The sequence below is a fragment of the Rhagoletis pomonella genome, unplaced genomic scaffold (assembly GCF_013731165.1).
Source record: "Rhagoletis pomonella isolate Grant_MI unplaced genomic scaffold, Rhpom_1.0 Rhpom_scaffold_02040, whole genome shotgun sequence".
Classification (NCBI taxonomy): Eukaryota; Metazoa; Arthropoda; class Insecta; order Diptera; family Tephritidae; genus Rhagoletis; species Rhagoletis pomonella.
Genome location: NW_023460594.1, coordinates 10,477 through 19,976, shown reverse-complemented (window position 1 = coordinate 19,976; position 9,500 = coordinate 10,477). Strand labels below are relative to the sequence as shown.

The window sequence follows — 9,500 nt, the reverse complement described above, 5'->3', positions numbered from 1 at the left end:
TTTCCAATTTTTATTTATTTCGTACAAGCGAACTAATATTAAAAATAAGGATTCAGTTAAGACTCGAAACTCAGCCGAAGCTGATGTCTTTTAATTTTCGCTCGGTCGTGATAAAATTCGCTATTAATTTTTTGGAGCTTATTTCATTTTGTGAGTGATTTAAGTTTCATCGGTTTCATAAAAACAACAAAAACAACATTGTATAATATATATTGTATTAAAAATGTCGGAACCAAAATGTAAAATGGACCATTTTTGTAATGTTTGTGGACGTTTCATAGCAAGCGATGAAAAATGTGGCAATGCGAGTGATTGTTTTTGGAAGCCTATAAACAATATTTCTCACAAGAGTTTCTCACTGACGTAAACTATGCCCCTAAAAAAGTTTGCTTTAATTGCTATTCAAGTGTTATGCAATGGAAAAGTGAAAAGAAGAAGGCTATGCCTTTTGGTATACCAATGATGTGGTTAGACAACAGCCCGCATCTACAAGAAAATTGCTATGGATGTATCAACTACCATAAAACTTTGAATAGAAGGAAAGCAAAGAATAAAACTTATGTAGCAGTGCCAAGTGTCTAATTACCATTACCGCCCTCAGAATTCGTTCCAGTACCAACATACCGAAGTTTTGATCTTCAAACAGATATCAGTACTACAACCGCCGCTGCTATATCCATGCATTTCTTCTCAGAATACGACCCTGGTGAAGGTTCATCCTATGAAACATCAAAGGACCCAATCCTAGTCACACAAAAGCAATTGGATTTAATTGTTGCAATTTTGGGAGTCAAACGACTCAGAAAAAATCAGCACAACTGGCTTCATTTTTTAAAGGAAATAATTTGCTGGCGAAAGGTACCAAAGTAACAGCATATCGAAAACGCCAAAAAGAGTGAGAAAAGTTCTTCAATGTGAATGATGCAAAAAATTTCGCTTATTGCAACGATAACGAAAAGTTAATGGAGACGATAGGGTTAACCTATAAAAAAGATGATTGGCGTTTATTCATCGATAGTTCACTAATCAGCTTAAAAGTAGTGCTTTTGCACAAGACGAATAGAATGCCTTCTGTTCCAATTGCGTATAGCACTGACACTAGTGAAAATTTCGATAATTTGAAACAGATTCTGGATGTAGTCAAATATAACGAACACCAGTGGCGCATTTGCTGCGACCTTAAAATAGTTTCATTGATTACAGGCTTAACAGCATCTGGCCGTCCAAAATATCCGTGTTTTTTGTGCGATTGGGATTCACGATACGGAGAAGGTATTAAAGGAAGAAACCAGTACAAACAGCATAACTGGACGAGTCGCATTGGCCTAAAGACAATAGGCTACACGAAAGTCTTGTTCCTGAAATGAAAATTTTGTTGCCGTTGCTCCACATTAAACTTGGCATTGCTAAAAATTTTTTTAAATGTATCGCAAAAAGACCAGCAGTATTCAACCGCTTAAAAGACATTTTCCCAAGACTAAGTAACGCCAAAATTCAGGAAGGGGTTGTTAATGGTCCCGACATACGGAAACTAATGAGTCGTCAAGATTTTGACCGAGTTCTGACAGACCGAGAATTAAATGCATGGCTCGCATTGAAAGCAGTCATTAAAGGACTTTTGGGTAAAGAACGCAAAGACAACTACAGACAATCTGTTGCAAACATGTTGGCAGCTTTCGATGAAATTGGGGCTAATATGTCTTACAAAATTCATCTCTTGCATCAGCATCTTGATCAACTCGCTCAACAGTTGCCAACTGAATCTGCTGAGCAAGGCGAACGTTATCACCAAACTGCGCTTCCATTTGAAATAAGGTAACTATAGAGTGTGCATATTTTGAATCCCTAGATGCACAATTTAAACATGTTAACGATTGAAAACTATTTTCGTTTCAGGTACAGAGGAAAGAAATCTCCAGATGCAATACTCGCTGAAATTTGTTGGTGGTATAAAAACACCTTTGAAGAAGAGGAAGACGAGGAAAAATAGGAAGAAGAGGAAGACAAAGATGAAATTCCAGAATATCTGTTGGACGAAATTATCGACCTTTCTGATGATGATGACGATGGCCAAGATATTAGAGGGAGCAGTGATGTTGATCCACAGCCGCCTGCTAAACGGCAACTGGCCATATCATTAATTTAATTTATTTAATTTTACTTAAAACTTTTCATAACTAACATTTCAAAATTATATTTTTTTCCATATTTTTGTAATTTCTTTTTCAATGTTTCTTCAAAACCAACACTGAAAAAATTGGTACATAAGAAATGAGAAGTAAATTAATATTAAGCTGGAAAACGCAAGTTTTGTATTATGATTGTTTTCTTTTCAAATGAAATTTATTGAAGAAACTGAGAAGCATATTATAGATCAAACAGAAAGCAAAAACGACTTAGTTTTGTGGAAAATATGTTCAAAAAGCATGAAAAAAAAATTTCCAACATTTTGCTTCATAAGCACTACAAAAATTTTCTAAATCAATTTTTTTTTAATTTTAATTGTTGCACAGGTCTCTAGCAATAATTTGGCTTTAACAGATTGAAAAAATATCAATTAGTCGACGAGTTATAGCCAAAAAACCATATAAACAATATGCTGAAAATCGGCATTTGACTGCAAAGTTCGAAGGTCGATTAAAAAAAAATTCGAACTAACATAAACAAACGCCGCGATACGGGTCTTCTAATTTAGCCTCTATTTTCTCCCCTCACTCTCAGAATCGACCTAACTTTTGCTAACCTGAATTTGTTCCACAGTGTTATTGTTGCTGTTATTGTTTCGATTGTTATTTGATGACCGATTACTATTATTGTTGAAATTGTTGCCGTTGTGCCTTGCACCGTTATGGTTGTACCTACTGTTATTACCGTTATTATTGTACCTATTGAAATTAAAGTTGTTTTGTCTGAAATTATTATTGTTGTACCTATTAAAATTATGACCTCTGAAGCTACCTCTAATACTATTTGGCCTATGTACTCGGGATCTAAACGCTAACACTTGACGCTCTTTCACTTGATTATTTTGTTCAACTATCATTTTTGCCACTACGTCCTTGGAATCACTGAAAGTAGTTGACGATATAAAATTGATTTAACCAAATTTGATCGAGTGTTAAGTCTACAAACGTTAACTGTTTGTTCGACTGCCATTTCATGTGTCATACCTTCAATGATCAAAGAACGCTCTAGTGCAGACATGGGCACTTTTCCCCGTATGGGCTTTTTTGGCCGTACGGGCAAGTGAGCCCATTTCGTGGGCTTGACCAGGGGAAAATCATGGGCAAACATGAAGGGGGTAACGAATCTTACTAATACACGTACACCAATGAGAGCCAGTGCACACGCATTCTGGAGTAAAACGGCCCACTCTCCCAAACGTACGCCACATACACTCCCCGTCATTTGAATAGCTCAACCTTTTAATCCTTAGTATTTACATTTTTAATTTTGTTTATTTAATATTCATTACATCCGATTTTAAAACTTTATACAGAGTTAAAAAAATGTCAACAAAGGGGTACAATAAAGTGCAAGTTTCAAGTGTCTGTAAAATAGCGGTGATTTTTGACAATTTTTTTGGTGATGGTGCTGCGCATTTTCCCTCATACAAAGTATGCTCCACAAAATTTTTATATGGAATAAAATGCGCAGCACCGTCAATAAAAAATAAAAAAACTTGAAACTTGCACTTTATTACACTATAATTGAATGGGCTACAAAACTGCATGTCTGAAATTTTTCTAAAAACATTATTAACTTATTCACTGCAGGTCATTAGGATGGCGCACTCCTATGTTGACCTTTTTTAAGAACTGTTTCCAGCTCTCAAGAAAAACGAAAAAATCGTATAAAATGCTGCCCAAGATATGGAAAAGAAGTTTTAATTAGTAAAAAAATTTAAAAATGCTTTTACCCGTATAATATGCTATATTTTTACAAAAAATGTATATTAATTAAACAAAAGGAAAACTGTAAATACTAAAGATTGAAAGGGTGTGCAATTCAAATGTCGAGGAGTGTATGTGATCACTACCACAAGTAAACGCGAGCAGAAAGTGTGATTGTGTTAGTGTGCCAATTACGTTTAATTGATTTTGCGTTCACTTTGTTACGCTCTCGCATGTATTTGCATCAGTGTTGCCACGAATAAGTTTTAGTGGTAGCCAAATTCCTTTAAAAAAAGAGCTAAAAAAAAGTCGCTATGACTAAAAATGGTAGCAAAAATTCTTTACCTACATATACATATGTATATAAGTATACACGCAAACATTTTCAAGAAGTAATGGTATAGAAAAACAATAAACTCTGGAAAAAAAGCTAATATTTTATCCAACCAAAAACCTTTTTGTATAAAAGGGGAAATATACGACACCAGCTTGATGGCTCCATCAAGTGATTGTACAATCAGGCTCGAAGCATATAACTTACCAGCATGCTGGTACAATATTTATTTTTTTGCAAATGATGTCGAGGAAAGATCGAAATGGTTAGAGCCGAAATTTCACAAGTTTTCTACCATTTTCTTTAACATTGTTTTTTTTTTGTTTTTAATTCACAACTGCAATAACGTAAACATAATCTTCCACAAACAAGGCTTTGACTCATATAGTGCAAGAAATATCCGCCAAAATACTTTTTACTTAGAAAATTGAGCTAATTTCACCACTCACGACACCAGCAGCTGGTACAATCACACCACAAAAACATACACGGTCAATCGACTTGATGGGTCATTTAACAAATTAAGCATATTAAGGACCATGAACCTATCTATTTTAAACTATAGTTAAATCGTTAATAGATAAGTTAACAGCCCTAACACTTTTACAGTATGTATGTATAAAAGCGTAAGGAACATACAATACATACATGTATATATATCAGTCTTTCTTAGTTTAAAAAGTCATCTCTTACATAAATGAAAAAAAAAAATGAGATCAAATTAAGCATATACAACTTTTTCATGCCAAGTATGAATAAATTCTCCGAAGGGCTAAAAAAAGGGCTAGGGGCAATTTTAAATTTACGTGGCCAAAAAAAGTATTTGGTAGCTAAATCTAGCCACCAAAGGGCTTAAACAGGCGCTCACTCTCTATCCATGCTTGTATATGTGCAAATTTGACATCGATATCACTGTTGCCAACTTATGCCTTTCGCAATAAATTAAGTGCGTTTGGGGAATTAAAACGCGAAATTTTTTTAGTTTAGCGCTTGTTTCGTTCTTTGGTGCCCTTTTCAAGGCAATTTTATAATAAAAACGTGATTCTATGGTGACATTGTATTTATTTTGTTCATTCATTTTGTCACAGTCGGTAAACGAGGACAGTGTTAAACGAACAGCGAACGAGGACACACGTACGAGAGCAAGGCGTACACTGAAATAAGATCTTTTACTTTACATAATTTAAACATTCATTATTCTATTTTATTGTTTCCATTCGACTAAACATATTTGTTAATTTCAATAAACTGGCATTTATTCGTTGTGAATCAACCACTTGGTGTTCTGGCCTTTACACCTCAGAAGTGAGATTGTTTCTCACAGCCTACAAAAGTCTGCATAAGAAGTTGCAGAAGAGACGGGAAGGAAAAACGGCCGTTGAATGTGAAACAAGGGGAAAAGAGAATTCCAAGAAACGTTGCCTCAACAAAGTAGAAGGTGAATCGCTCAAGTTGCAGAGAAGAACGAAGGAAAGGGTAAGTGCCGATAAACGTATAATATCGACACGGAGTTGCCACTAGTTCAAAGAAGAACAAAGCAAACAAAGTTGCGGCATACGCAAGTCGATACGGCAGTCGTTACTGAAGTTGTAGCAGGGAGGCAGTGCAAAGTTGTCAACACAAATAGATTGGTTGAAGAAAAGGAAAGAAGTAGAGAAGGGGCAGAAAGCAGAGCGAAGAAAAGAAGATTCGCGAAGCATTTTTGAATCGAACGGACGTTTTCGAGGGGGAAAAAAAGAAGGTTGAACAGAGGTAAGAGGACAGGTCCTCATGGTTACGGAGTTTCAAGAGAAGATGAATAAAGTAAAGTTAAACTCACTTAAAGTGGAGCAATTAAATAAATTGTTGCAAAGCCAGAACATTCGCGCTGTCGGCAATAAGGCGCACAAACTGGCAAAGCTGGCTGAAATTTACGATGGAGACGAAGTCGACGTGGAAGAATTGGAAGTCGATGGTGAGGCAGCAAGTGCTCAACAACAGATAAAAGAAGTACGTGGGGCTATTCTAGATTTAACGAGGACTGTGGGTGAACTAGTGACGTCCCGCAGAAATGTAGGTGCAGAGACAACAAGCGAAGTGCAACAACCGACCACATGTCTACCAACTCCAGCGAATGGAGACGGAGTGCCAACAATAACGGCAGGAACAACCCAAACGTTGCAGATTCGACCTAATAGCCGACGCGAAATTTATGCTCTCATGCCGGAGTACGATCCGTTGAAGAATAACTTAAGCAGTGAAGTGTTCATCGAAAAGGTAACACAGTTACGCCGGGCATACGAGTTGACAGAGCAAGAGACTCTAGTAGCAGCGCAATCTAAGCTAAAAGGTGTCGCCAAGGAATGGCTAGATTCGCAAGAGGTTTTCCAATCGTGGTTGGATTTTGTTCAAGCGTTTGAGCATGATTTCCCAGCATCAATGACGTCAGCACAGGTGCACCGCAATATGTCACAACGGAAACGACAATCGCGTGAAACATTTGAAGAATACTATTATGTGATGTTGAGTATGGGTCGACGAGGTAAGATGGACGAGGAGTCAATTAATGCATACATCATATCAGGCTTGAACGATGCAATGTTATCACGCACACTACTAGCCCTTAAGTTACCAACATGCAATGACTTACTCCGCTCACTGAAGGGTATGATCGTCGGTCCGACGCAGCCGAGGGTAAGCTCAAGTGACGAAAAGAATACCAGCGAGACAGGTTCAAGAGCGACGATGAATAGGAAGCCAATGAAGTGCTTCAACTGTAACCAATATGGGCATATCGCGGCAAAATGCCCACAACCGCAACGGAAGCCCAAATGCAGCAAGTGCAATAAGATGGGGCATGAAGCTCAAGCATGCCGAAGTGAAAGACCAACGGTCGCAAACGTAGTGGAGGACTCCAAGCAAACAACCAATGCAGCCAGTAAAGATGTTGTATGGAACGGCAAGACGTTTAGAGGGTTTATCGACACTGGTAGTGATGTTTCGCTTATCGCAGCATCAAAAGTTCCTGAAGAGGCGACACGGACATCTTCTATCAAGCAACTCGAGGGCTTTGGCGGGGCAGTCATAGCCAGCACAGCGGTCGTCGATGCAGAGTTAGTCGTCGATGGAGCTACGATATTGACCCCGTGTCATATCGTCCCAGATGAGGTTATGCATTATGATATAGTTATTGGTAGAGATGTACTATGCAAAGGAAATTGTAGATTAACCATCGAGTCAGGCGTAATGCAAGTGCATCAGCGAAGTGAATTACCTTTCATAATCAACGAAGATCTGGACGAAGCAGACAGTCAAGGGATGAGAACCATGCTACAGCAATACGGTAGTTTCTTCTCGCAGAGTTTGACTGAACTAGGACGATGTAAGACAACGCAGATGGAGATCCTCGTGACCACAGACCAACCGGTAATGGGAAGGCAATACCAGGTTCCGCTTTATCAACGTCCAGTACTAGCAAAGATTATCAGCGATCTACTGGATAATGGCATTATTAGACCAAGTTCATCACCACACGCGGCACCCGTTATTATCGTGAAGAAGTCCAACGGAGAAGATAGGATGTGTGTTGATTACCGTGCTCTCGACGCGGTAACGATGAAGAAACACTTCCCTATGCCTATTGTTGAAGAACAACTAGCAAAACTGGTAGGAAACATGGTCTTCACTACGCTGGACATGACAGCAGGATACTACCAGATTCCGGTGAAGGAAGAAAGCAAGCCATACACAGCGTTCTTGACACCAGAGGGCTTATTTGAGCATAATGTGATGCCATTTGGCCTACGCAACGCTCCAATGGTGTTCCAAGAAATGATTACAAAGATGATAAGAGGTTTAAAGCATCGCGATAAGATTGTGAGCTATGTAGACGAAGTCATAATCGCAACGAAGACGGTGGAACAAAACATTCAGGTGGTGTCCGAGTTTTTGCAAGCGGTCAAAGAATCCGGTCTTACATTACGGCCGTCGAAATGCAACTTTCTGGCAACTAGGATCCAGTTCTTGGGACATATCGTGAGTGCAGATGGTGTGCAGCCCGGGAAGGGAAAACAAAAAGCATCAGAGACTTTCCACGACCACGATCAACGACCGAAGTAAGGCAGTTCCTGGGGTTAACCGGATACTTCCGGAAATTCGTCGAAGGCTACGGTCTCATAGCCAAGCCACTGGCCACATTGTTGAAGAAAAACGCAAAGTTCGAGTGGTCGGAAGAACAAGAACAATCGTTCGCAAGATTAAAGGAAGTTTTAACTACGCAACCAGTTCTGGTCATGTTCGATCCAGCGAAGCAGCATGAGGTACACACCGATGCAAGTTCGGTGGGAATATCAGGAGTCTTGCTACAGCTCGAGAAGGAAGGTTGGAAGCCGGCGCAGTACTACAGTCGGCAGTGCAGCTCAGCCGAATCACGATATGCAAGCCATGAATTGGAGGTACTGGCAATTGTGGAGTCACTGGAAAGGTTCAGGGTCTACCTTCTGGGCACGACGTTTGTGGTACGAACCGATTGTAACGCCGTAGTTACAACGAAGAAGGTCACGCCACTGCGACCACGAATAGCAAGATGGTGGCTACGCCTGCAGGAGTTTGATTTCTCATGCGAACACCGACCGGGTGTCAACAAGCAGCACGTTGATGCCATGAGCAGACTACCAGTCGAATCACCAGTACAGCCGGATACAGTTGCAGACAAGGTTCTAGCTGTCAGTTAGGTCATGGAGCCCGAGGACTGGGTGACAACCATACAACGTAAAGACGAGAAAATCAGACGACTGTGTGCGATCCTTAATGGGGGAGAAGCTGTAGATAACGATGTGATGAAGCAGGTTAAAGCGACTCTTCCGGACGATTGATGGACAATACAAACTTGTTGTACCCCAAGGAGTCAGATGGCGAGTGCCAAAAGCAAGTCACGACGATGCAGGACACTTCGCGTTGGAGAAAACTCTAGAACACTTGAGAACACACTTTTGGTTCCCAAGAATGCGCCGTTACGTGAAATCGTACATCGGAGCCTGTGAGGAGTGCTGTCTAAATAAGGTGAAGGGAGGTAAAAAGGAGAGTCAATTACATGTGGCAAGCGTCTTGCCGATTCCATTCAGGCATATTTACATCGACCATGTGGGTCCGTTTCCCAGAAGTAAAACTGGAAATGTTTACATCCTGGTTATGGTTTGCGGGTTTAGTAACTATGTGATGCTGAAAGCAGCCAGGAACACCAAGAGTCAGCCCGTCATCAAAGCGATGGAAGAGATGATGTCGATCTTCGGACA

General features: G+C 39.7%; 1 protein-coding gene across 1 annotated transcript; it reads left to right on the top strand.

The window, feature by feature from the left end:
* Positions 1–5,997: 5,997 nt before the first annotated feature.
* On the top strand, positions 5,998–8,325 carry LOC118753007. Its single transcript, XM_036487856.1, has one exon. The coding sequence runs from the start codon at positions 5,998–6,000 to the stop codon at positions 8,323–8,325; it is 2,328 nt and encodes a 775-aa protein (XP_036343749.1).
* The last annotated feature ends 1,175 nt before the right edge of the window (positions 8,326–9,500 follow it).